General features: G+C 46.8%; 1 protein-coding gene across 2 annotated transcripts in view; it reads right to left on the minus strand.

The window, feature by feature from the left end:
* LOC112220163 (transportin-1) overlaps positions 1-12,083 on the minus strand; it is a 44,412-nt gene that overhangs the window by 13,735 nt on the left and 18,594 nt on the right. For both annotated transcript variants that reach the window (XR_006079466.1, XM_042302515.1), the window contains exons 6-14: positions 10,075-10,208; positions 9,469-9,550; positions 5,342-5,464; positions 3,866-3,984; positions 3,548-3,608; positions 3,003-3,189; positions 2,666-2,818; positions 1,561-1,786; positions 483-654 (exon numbers count right to left, since the gene is read on the minus strand). Coding sequence is in view for 1 of the 2 variants with exons in the window: in XM_042302515.1 (XP_042158449.1) it covers positions 483-654; positions 1,561-1,786; positions 2,666-2,818; positions 3,003-3,189; positions 3,548-3,608; positions 3,866-3,984; positions 5,342-5,464; positions 9,469-9,550; positions 10,075-10,208 (1,257 nt within the window). In the remaining variant the exon portion in view is untranslated. The remainder of the gene's footprint in view (positions 1-482; positions 655-1,560; positions 1,787-2,665; positions 2,819-3,002; positions 3,190-3,547; positions 3,609-3,865; positions 3,985-5,341; positions 5,465-9,468; positions 9,551-10,074; positions 10,209-12,083) is intronic.

The following is a 12,083-nucleotide window of genomic DNA, read 5'->3' on the forward strand; positions in this document are numbered from 1 at the left end:
TAAACCTACATTAGACATCACAACTCAACACATACAGTAAAGCCTACATTAGACATCACAACTCAACACATACAGTAAACCTACATTAGACATCACAACTCAACACATACAGTAAAGCCTACATTAGACATAACAACTCAACACATACAGTAAAGCCTACATTAGACATAACTAAACCATACAGTAAAGCCCACATTAGACATAACAACTAAACCATACAGTAAAGCCCACATTAGACATAACAACTAAACACATACAGTAAACCTACATTAGACATCACAACTCAACACATACAGTAAACCTACATTAGACATCACAACTCAACACATACAGTAAACCTACATTAGACATAACAACTAAACACATACAGTAAAGCCTACATTAGACATCACAACTCAACACATACAGTAAAGTCCACATTAGACGACAACAACTAAACACACAGCTGAAAGGTATGTGTGTGTGTGTGTGTGCGTGTGTACCGGCTTGTTGAGGTGGTGTCCAACGGAGTCAGCGAGCGTCCCTATAGCATCGTACAGTATAAGCAGGTTCTTGTGTTGGTACTTGTTGAAGGCAAACACCAGAGTGTCCAGGATGTAGGCCAGGTAGGGAACCAACTCTGTACACGCCTCCTCTTCCAGAGTGGCAAAGGCACTGGGGGGAGAGATAGTGGAAACAGAGAAAGGAGAGAGAAGGGTGAGGGAGGTAGAGGGGAGAGAGAAAGAGAGGGGGAGAGAGGAGGGGGATAAGGCAGGAGAGAGAGGGGTGAGGGAGGTAGAGGGGAGAGAGAAAGAGAGGGGGAGAGAGGAGGGGGATAAGGCAGGAGAGAGAGGGGTGAGGGAGGTAGAGGGGAGAGAGAGAAAGAGAGGGGGAGAGAGGAGGGGGATAAGGCAGGAGAGAGAGGGGTGAGGGAGGTAGAGGGGAGAGAGAAAGAGGGGGGGGAGAGAGGAGGGGGATAAGGCAGGAGAGAGAGGGGTGAGGGAGGTAGAGGGGAGAGAGACAGAGAGGGGGAGAGAGGAGGGGGATAAGGCAGGAGAGAGAGGGGTGAGGGAGGTAGAGGGGAGAGAGACAGAGAGGGGGAGAGAGGAGGGGGATAAGGCAGGAGAGAGAGGGGTGAGGGAGGTAGAGGGGAGAGAGACAGAGAGGGGGAGAGAGGAGGGGGATAAGGCAGGAGAGAGAGGGGTGAGGGAGGTAGAGGGGAGAGAGACAGAGAGGGGGAGAGAGGAGGGGGATAAGGCAGGGAGAGAGAGGGGTGAGGGAGGTAGAGGGGAGAGAGACAGAGAGGGGGAGAGAGGAGGGGGATAAGGCAGGAGAGAGAGGGGTGAGAGAAATAAAAGGTTGTTTAGAACACCACTTCGCAGTCAAGCTGTTCTTTTTGAACTGTGGTTCAAAAACTTTTGATTGTATCAACTGATCGTCACAATGATCATCATCAACTCCCAGGACTGTCGTCCCCAGCTTTAAAACCCAGAGCCACTTATTACTGATCATTTACAAATAATTCAGACATCTGGTCAAACATAACCACAGCTACCAACAGCTGACCACATGCTGACTCACCTGCAGGCAGCCTCCTGCACCCTCTTGTTGGAGTCCAGGATGCGTTTGAGGAGCTCAGTCATCAGTGGCTTCAGATAGGTGTCAGGAGGCTGGCTGACCACCCAGTGGGCATATCGACTCAGGGTCCAGCAGGTGATGGAGCGCACCAGGGCCTTCTCATCACTCAGACACTGCACCAGGTGGGGGATGAGCTCTGGCAGGTAGGGGATCATACCCTGCATACAACCTGGGAAAATGACATGGGGTTAGACTATTGGGTTCCACTGGCTTTAAGATCAGCGGTGAAAATGGTGGAGAGATAGTCTTGTTTAGTCCTTCGTTCAGGCCGAATGGTAGAATACCCCTGATAGCTAGAATTATGCAACTTCCTGACCCACACAAGTGGATAAACACACTGTACATTCTCTTTCACCACTGTATAGTCTATCACTTCCTCCCCCTCCCAGTCTCTGCTAGTCCTTACCCTCAGCAATGGCCCCCAGGATCAGTATACCAGTCTCTGCTAGTCCTTACCCTCAGCGATGGCCCCCAGGACCAGTATACCAGTCACTGCTAGTCCTTACCCTCAGCGATGGCCCCCAGGACCAGTATACCAGTCTCTGCTAGTCCTTACCCTCAGCGATAGCCCCCAGGACCAGTATACCAGTCTCTGCTAGTCCTTACCCTCAGCGATGGCCCCCAGGACCAGTCTCTGCTAGTCCTTACCCTCAGCGATAGCCCCCAGGACCAGTATACCAGTCTCTGCTAGTCCTTACCCTCAGCGATGGCCCCCAGGACCAGTATACCAGTCTCTGCTAGTCCTTACCCTCAGCGATGGCCCCCAGGACCAGTATACCAGTCTCTGCTAGTCCTTACCCTCAGCGATGGCCCCCAGGACCAGTATACCAGTCTCTGCTAGTCCTTACCCTCAGCGATAGCCCCCAGGACCAGTATACCAGTCTCTGCTAGTCCTTACCCTCAGCGATAGCCCCCAGGACCAGTATACCAGTCTCTGCTAGTCCTTACCCTCAGCGATAGCCCCCAGGACCAGTATACCGGTCTCTGCTAGTCCTTACCCTCAGCGATGGCCCCCAGGACCAGTATACCAGTCTCTGCTAGTCCTTACCCTCAGCGATGGCCCCCAGGACCAGTATACCAGACTCCTTGATGACCCACTCTGGGTGGAAGAGGAGCTCTTTGAGGAGAGGCAGGATGGGGAGGAGCAGGTCGTCTCTGAACACGTTTGCCAACACGTCCAACGCTGCTGCTGAACACTTACCTGGAGACAGTGAGAGGGGACGCGTTAATAAACAGAGGTACACAGACACGCACACAAAAAGGTCAACGATACCGATGGCATGAGAGGGAGCAAGCACGAGAGGGAGCAAGACAGAGAAAAAAGAGTAAGCGAGACAAAGCAAGAAAACCAGAAGAGAAAACCAGATAATCAGAGGTCCACTCACGGAGGTTCCAGTCAGAGATGGTGTCATCATCGTCCAGGTCATCATCATCATCATCGTCGTCATCGTCCTCGATACCATCGCGGTCGCCCTCGTGCTGCTGGGCAACGGTACGGGAGCGGTGGAACCTGGGCCTGATGTCCTGCTCGTTGTCAGGGATGGCCTCATCATCATCCTCGTCCACATCACCCTGACCACACACACAGTTAAACACACAGTTCCACACTTGTAAGGGTACACACACAAAAGTATGCAATTCTAACTATTGTTACTACTTTAAGACAGTGAGCTGCCTTCAGGCCTGTAGCTAGGTAGCCGTCAGTTCACCTATCAGACTATCTTAACAGCAGACAGAGACACACACATATTTATGTATGTAGAAATATGAATTTCATTGTAACCATAGTGACAGGCCCATGACAGGACATACACACATCCAGGGTTGAGACCCAGGGCTAAGGTGTGATGTGTCCAGTACATAACCACAAGGTGCAGTCCAGCAGCAAGCCATAGATCAATTTCCTGGCTCACACTCAGAGCAGACTGACCTTGAGCAGAATGATGTCGATCTCGGAGTACTTCATCCCGTTGACGAGCACCGGAATCAGCCTGGAACAGACAGGGATCGACAGGTGGGGGATGGGGGGGAGGGAGCATGGAGGGGATGGGGGAGAGGGAGCATGGAGGGGGTTGGTAGAGAGGGAGAGGAGAGGGGACAGGCAACATTAATGTCAGCAGTGTCACCATTGTGTCACAGATGAGCTCTAACAGCTATGGCCCTGATCAACAGCCAGGGTGACAGGATGAGGACAGTACACCGGGGGAGGCCTAGAATGACAGCTTTTGTATGTATGTGTGTTACTCACTTGGAGAGGTGGTTACACAGCACATCCTTACAGACAGGCTGTTCAGCCAGTGTCAGCCAGAACTCACAGGCCTCCAGAGCCACGTTCTCATCCTGGTCCTGAGTCCTCTGCAGCATGTACTGAGGAGAGGACCATGGGAAATGTAGTACTATTAGCATTATATTTGTAATTCACTACCTCAATCAATATTCAGGATTAATTTCAAGGCCAGGAGCTGGGCAGCCACAATCACATGACAGATTATGGATGAACCTGTCTGGAGAATTAAAGCTTTCAGATGAACCTGTCTGGAGAATAAAAGCTTTCAGATGAACCTGTCTGGAGAATAAAAGCTTTCAGATGAACCTGTCTGGAGAATAAAAGCTTTCAGATGAACCTGTCTGGAGAATAAAAGCTTTCAGATGAACCTGTCTGGAGAATAAAAGCTTTCAGATGAACCTGTCTGGAGAATTAAAGCTTTCAGATGAACCTGTCTGGAGAATAAAAGCTTTCAGATGAACCTGTCTGGAGAATAAAAGCTTTCAGATGAACCTGTCTGGAGAATAAAAGCTTTCAGATGAACCTGTCTGGAGAATAAAAGCTTTCAGATGAACCTGTCTGGAGAATAAAAGCTTTCAGATGAACCTGTCTGGAGAATAAAAGCTTTCAGATGAACCTGTCTGGAGAATTAAAACTGTGTGTACACTACACCATTTTGGCAGTGGTTTAGCTGTCCCAAACAAGTTTATGAGATCGTAGACAAAATACCCATGTCGTTGCGGTTACCGACACTTTTTTAATGTGAGCGGGTCAGAGATGCAATCTAAGGGCTACCGCTCCATCTTTGAACAGTCCCAGACGTCACGATATTTTCAAGTATGTTTGATTTTATCAGCACAAAATCGGCAATGCTCTTGTGTGAGATGTGCAATGACAAGTTTTCAGAACGTGATCATCAATAGCCAATGAGAGCTGGCCAGAGAAGAAGCCAGTGAGATGCTGACGTTGTATCACATCACCCAGAATGTGTAGACTCTGGAGCAGGAGCTATGACTACTACTAGTATGTGTATTGTACATGCCTTTAAACAAAGTGTCAAATCGTTACAGCTCTGAAGTTCACAAGCAATGTTATTCAATTCAAAATGTTGGCTAGATCTTTCAACTCTGTATGGCAAGCGTGCATGTCTAACTGAACCTTTATGAGGCTGCTTTGAGCCACAGCTCGTAGCTACGTTAAATCGTATCACATCATTGTTTGGTATAGAGAATCCTCACGACCAAGTGAAGAATCGTATTATGTGTGACACGTCTGTGCCAGATGGTTAGCTTGCGCAACACTATGTTGGCAACACAAAACAACTACAGGAAAGACAGTTGTTCAATGTGAGAGGCTCAGTGGTGTTAGGATTTTGAAAGTCCTGTAGTGTACACCAGGCATTACAGAATACAAGCCCAAGTCCTACCCCCCGCCCCAGTACCCCAGTCCCATTCTCACCTCTATGATGTTGTGCATGTGCGGTAGGAGACGGTCCATGCGGACTTCCAGCAGCATGACCAGAGCTCTGCAAACGTTCTTCCTCACCTCTGGCTCCTCATCAGTCGCCAGGGCAAACAGGTTCTACAGGGAGGGAGGAAGGTCAAACATCAAAACACAAGCACACATACTAGTCCCAACTTTCATGACTTGAAGATGCATCCTGTGTTTTTTGACATTGCATTACTAATGAAGGATAGCAGACATTGGCTTTTTTTGTAAGTATTTGACACAAAGACAAGGAAAGGAGACCACAATGTCTTCATATGTCATGAGTTCTGACCAGGACCTGTAACCATAGAGGGTCTCGGAATATAAAATTGTTCATAAGTGGTGAGAATACAGACATTTTACTCCTACTCTTAAGGGTAAAAATAAAAGCTTTGCATGAAGACTCTTTAGTCATAAGAGTCCCACCTCGTGGACAGATATTTAAGACACCTCATGAGCTGTTCTAATCAGTTAAGCTTTACCAGCAGGTGTCCTGATAATAGAAAAACGTAGCGAGTCAGTGGTTCCTGCACCACATGCAATTGCTTTGGAGTTCAAATAATGTTTTGATATTTCTATATAATCTAGATCTACATGCAACAGTATCTCTTGTGCCTTTGACAATGATTTCATATGAGGCCTATTTCACATTATATGCCTCAATACTTAGAACCAATAAAAACATGTTTTTCTTTATTATTAAATGATCTATACTGAACAAAAATATAAATGCAACATGTAACATGTTGGTCCCATGTTTCATGAGCTGAAATAAAAGATCCCAGAAATGTTCCATATGCACAAAAAGCTTATTTCTCTTAAATTTTGTACAAACATTTGTTCTCCTTTGCCAAGATAGTTGATCCATCTGTCTGGTGTGGAATATCAAGAAGCTGATTAAACAGCATGATCATTACACAGGCGCAACTTGTGCTGGAAACGCTGTTGATCTATGCATAGTCACTTTACCCCCTACCTACATGCACAAATTACCTCGACTAACCTGTACCCCCACACATTGACTCAGTACCAGTAACCCGTATATAGCCTCCACATTGACTCGGTACCGGTACCCCGTATATAGCCTCCACATTGACTCTCTACCGGTACCCCGTATATAGCCTCCACATTGACTGTACCGGTACCCCGTACATAGCTTCCACACCGGTACCCCATATATAGCCTCCACATTGACTCTGTACCGGTACCCCGTATATAGCCACCACATTGACTCTGTACCGGTACCCCGTATATAGCCACCACATTGACTCTGTACCGGTACCCCGTATATAGCCACCACATTGACTCTGTACCGGTACCCCGTATATAGCCACCACATTGACTCTGTACCGGTACCCCGTATATAGCCACCACACTGACTCTGTACCGGTACCCCGTATATAGCCACCACATTGACTCTGTACCGGTACCCCGTATATAGCCACCACATTGACTCTGTACCGGTACCCCGTATATAGCCACCACATTGACTCTCTACCGGTACCCCGTATATAGCCACCACATTGACTCTCTACCGGTACCCCGTATATAGCCACCACATTGACTCTCTACCGGTACCCCGTATATAGCCACCACATTGACTCTCTACCGGTACCCCGTATATAGCCACCACATTGACTCTCTACCGGTACCCCGTATATAGCCACCACATTGACTCTCTACCGGTACCCCGTATATAGCCACCACATTGACTCGGTACCGGTACCCCGTTATTTTATTTAGTAAATATTTTCTTAACTCTATTCTTCAACTGTTGGTTGGTTGTTGGTTAAGGGTTTGTATGTAAGCATTTCATGGTAAGGTTGTATTTGGCGCATGTGACAAATAAAATTTGATTTAACAATAGAAGGCCTCTAAAATGTGCAGTTTTGTCACACAACACAATGCCACAGATGTGTCAAGTTGAGGGAGCGTGCAATTGGCATGCTGACTGCAGGAATGTCCACCAGAGCTGTTGCCAGAGAATTGAATGTTCATTTCACTACCATAAGCCACCTGCAACGTCATTGTAGTCAATTTGGTAGTGTGTCCAACCGGCCTCTCAACCACGTGTAACCACGCCAGCCCAGGACCTCCACATCCGGCTTCTTCACCAGCACAAAAGCAAATAATCAGTGGTGTAAGCAGTAGTTATTTTCCCACGCTAACGCCTCGATCAGACCGACAGCATCATTGCATTAATGATGCATAATAAATTCTGCAGTCAAACTTGTTCCATTATGTAATCCAACACTTACTGAATATCTGCAACAAAACTTCAACATTCACCTTTTGCTATTATTTCTGTCAAGTTTATGCATATGTTAGATAAATCCAACGTATGCGCCACACAGAAAACAAAACGCACTCCAACTGCCTCTGCAACGCAATGCTGCACAGCGTTCCATTGGAAAAGAATGTACCTCTGGTGTAACAAAATACAACGATGCTGTCGGTGTGATCGGGGCGTAAAACTAGTAACATTAGCTAGCTTGTGTTGTAGTAGTCTGTAGTCTGACAACGGCGACGACAGCTGGAGCAGCAGTTATCAACTTCAAGGTGGATGTTGTTGCTAATTTATTAGCATCACCCTTTTCAATATTTTGTTGCAGCTCGCTTGCGGTTAGCTATCTCTTGAAAATAATGACTGTGAAACATTTGTTGCATTTAAAAACCTTACATCACCCATTAGTGTGATGAATGTGATAAAATATATTTGTAAAGGGAAGTAATAGCTGGATTGTTAATTTCTTTTTGGATATGAAATGGTTGTGCTTTTGTATTGTTCTGATTTCATGGGGTCTACTGAAGTGAATGGGCTGCTGATTCCTTAACATTATTAAATAACATACGCTGTGTGTGACTGCTAATGTGTATCAGCCACGTCTGTGTGTTTGACCAAAACGGTCTCTCCTTCAGCACCATGGAGTGCACAGGTATTACGGTCGCTGTCCTTTCAGCACCACAAGCCTGTCACCTTTGATGTGACACTTGTCGCTATTGGTCAGAGTGTAATAGTGGTGTCAGGCTACCATGGATGTGTAAATTGTGTTTTCTGTTTTACTGGTCTCATTATTTTATGCTCTGTGTCATGTGGTGTCCGTGCCAGTTTGGTCTCTGTGTGTGCGGCAGCCCAAAGCGTGTCCAGGACTGTTAGATTTATTCATAATGTAATCAAAAAGCATTGCTCCTCCTTCACTAAAACAGTCCGACTACAGAAGATATGTCAGGCACATTAAGTGATGCTGTTTTCTGTTATTGTCTTGATTTTTGAGTTTGATGCAATGTATTGCAAGAATGTTGGTCCCTCTGAAGCCCTAGGTCCTACCCTGCATCTCAAGAGTAGGATTGCTGATCTCGGATCAGTTTAGCCTTTCAGATCACTTTCTGTACCAATTAGAATACTATAAGCCTCTGGTCATCTACTGACCATCTCAGAGCCTGCTATCAACTCTGGCCTTCTGCCCTTTATCACAAACAACTCAACATTGAAAATAGCTCTAAAAAGCCCTACAGAAATAAACGGACACTTTATTTAGAGTATGCAAATTGGATTTCATGTGACCTGTGCCCCTTCTGCGCAGAGTGCCCTCTCTCTCACCCCCACAACTGAAGACGTGACAGAGGGACTTTAAACAATAGCTCTTTATCTCCTATCCGCTTGCTGTATTGTCATTGTCACTGTGCGGTTGCTGGATGTATCCGTCCTCATCCAGGGCCCAGCTGGCTGGAAGTTAAGCTCATCAGTGGTTAATGTGATCTAGTCCTAACGGATTATCAGCCCTGATCCAATCGGTGGAATTGGGGTTGGTGTACTGAACTGCAGCTAGGGCTGGCTCTTGGTAGTGCAGTGTAGTGCTGCGTAGAGGCTCAGACCTAACCTACTGACACACTGTACTGAGAGCTGAGGCCATATACCTGCCTGCCTGGCTGGCTGCACTGAGAGCGGAGGCTAGTTGGGTGGGCTGTGTGTGTGCATGACTTGATTGCAGAAGGTTCATGGCATGTCTGACTTTGTGAGCATATTAGATAGTCACAGGGCTGTCTGGGGATTATGGGAGGTCAGACTGCAGCGGTCACGGCAGGGTCAGACTTGCCTCGATGAAGTCGTCGATGTGCAGCATTAGGGCCTGAGTCCTACTGATGATGAACTGGTTGACGCAGGCGATGGCATGAGACCTGCAACACCACAACAAGACAACAGAGCTCAACCTCACACCACCCAAACTCATGTGTTCCCCCTTATCAATGCTGCCTCTGTCTGTGTTCCTCCCCTTTCTATCCCCTTTCCACCCCCCAGTCTCCAATCTGGCATCTCAGACACTGATAACGCCTAAAGACAGACACACAGAGAGAGAGAGAGACAGTCATCTGTAAGACTGAGGAAAGAGGGATCTGAGAGAACATTTTGGATCAAAGTGCCTGTAAATATAGCTAGATCTGAAAACAACCCCTGGCTAGGGGTTGTTTTGGAACCAATTAGAGGCGAGGCAAGGTGTTGGCTCCACCGGGAGTGAGCGAAAGAGGCAAGGCTGTGAGCAGGGAGAGGGAGGGAGGCCCAGTACACTCATACTCTAGGGACTTTTGCTTACCACGGTGTTTCTGCTTGCCTTTTGGGGTCTAGGCCGGGTTACTGTAAGGCACTTTCTGACAACTGCTGATGTAAAAAAAAAAGGCTTTATAAATACATTTGGATTGAGTACCTTATCTTGGGGCTGCTGTGTTTGAAGAACTGCAGGAACTTTGGGATCATAACGTTGAGCGGACGGTCCAACACGTCACTGTCCAAGATCTCTGCTGAGTCCTCACAGATCTTCTGAAGAGCGCCAAACGCCCCCTGAGAGAAAGAGGGGAGAGAGAGAGAGGGAGATGTGGGGGGGGTTAACCAATATGTTTCAGGGCCAGAAAGCCCCCCCAGGTGTTTTAACATCCATTTATCAGCCAGCCTCAAAGACAGGAGACCTTATGGACAGTAAAGATGTCAGACTTCATCAACCCTGAGTCAACCTATAAAAATGTCAGGTATGAGAAGCCTTCATCACCACATACTGTACCTAACACACCACATACTGTACCTAACACACCACAAGGAGAAACACAACCTGGCCAGGCTGGCCACCTAGGAAATGAACAGCAGGACAAAATTGTGAATTTGACAGTGAAAACAGCTAGAGTACAGGCTTATTCATGTGAGGCTGTCAGTGTGTGTGATGGAATTCTAGAACGACTACATTAAAGAAAGCTTCCTCTGTAAAAGTAATACACCGTGTGACACGCACACAGTCACACAACCAACACACACAAAACACCCAAAGTAGAGAGGATAGAAGTATCTGTGTGTCACATATGATCATGTGTCTCAGCAAGACAACTGAAATCTACTCCACAGGAGTGTCTAATCTTCCACTTGTAAGGTAGGTATTACCACTTCACAATGACCTTACATCCACAACCAGCAAACATCACAGCTATGAATTATATACATAAAAACACAAGCCCCTTGAAAAGCTATTATCTAAACCTGAAGAGGACATTGATGATGTGTAGTTAATATGTCTATATGGGCAAATGATGCAGCAGCCTTGGAACGTCTCTTCCCAGGGAAATATAGATTGAGTTGATGGCTGACACACATTTAATATGCCGCCACACGTACATCACACACACACACACATACAGATGAATCTGATCAGATGCAACAAAGAGCGCGGCGACAGTGGTGCTGTCTGAAGGCCGTTTCCATGGAAACAGTTTCCAGGGCGGGAGCTGTTACCTTCCAGCCAGAATGCTTGGAGAACGAGACTGCGTGGTTAAAGAAAATACAAGGTTTCTGTCATTATGAGAGAGCCAATCGAGGAGCATTCCAACCAAGGTTAAACCAAGGTCAGCAATAGCTTACAAGGAAGTGGACACATCCAATTGGGATGGAGACTGTGTAGGACAAAGGTTATGGAGACTGTAGGACAAAGGTTATGGAGACTGTAGGACAAAGGTTATGGAGACTGTAGGGCAAAGGTTATGGAGACTGTAGGACAAAGGTTATGTGGACTGTGTAGGACAAATGTTATGGAGACTGTGTAGGACAAAGGTTATGGAGACTGTGTAGGACAAAGGTTATGGAGACTGTGTAGGACAAAGGTTATGGAGACTGTGTAGGACAAAGGTTATGGAGACTGTGTAGGACAAAGGTTATGGAGACTGTGTAGGACAAAGGTTATGGAGACTGTGTAGGACAAAGGTTATGGGGACTGTGTAGGACAAAGGTTATGGGGACTGTGTAGGACAAAGGTTATGGAGACTGTGTAGGACAAATGTTATGGAGACTGTAGGACAAAGGTTATGGAGACTGTGTAGGACAAAGGTTATGGAGACTGTAGGACAAAGGTTATGGGGACTGTGTAGGACAAAGGTTATGGAGACTGTGTAGGACAAAGGTTATGGGGACTGTGTAGGACAAAGGTTATGGAGACTGTGTAGGACAAATGTTATGGAGACTGTAGGACAAGGGTTAACGTCTTTCTCCAGTCTCCTTCTCAGCTCATTTATCACCGGATTTCCTTAACATGCCCATCTCAATAGGTGGTCCAGGGATCCTCCACAAGCAATAGAGGTCAAGCCTTTCCTCTTTTGACCTCTATTGTTCCCCAAGCAAGGGGGGAGGCCGATGACATCACAATCCCCATCAGACCAACGGCATGAAGTTTGTGTCTAA

This window comes from Oncorhynchus tshawytscha, linkage group LG20 (assembly GCF_018296145.1).
Source record: "Oncorhynchus tshawytscha isolate Ot180627B linkage group LG20, Otsh_v2.0, whole genome shotgun sequence".
Taxonomy (NCBI): domain Eukaryota; kingdom Metazoa; phylum Chordata; class Actinopteri; order Salmoniformes; family Salmonidae; genus Oncorhynchus; species Oncorhynchus tshawytscha.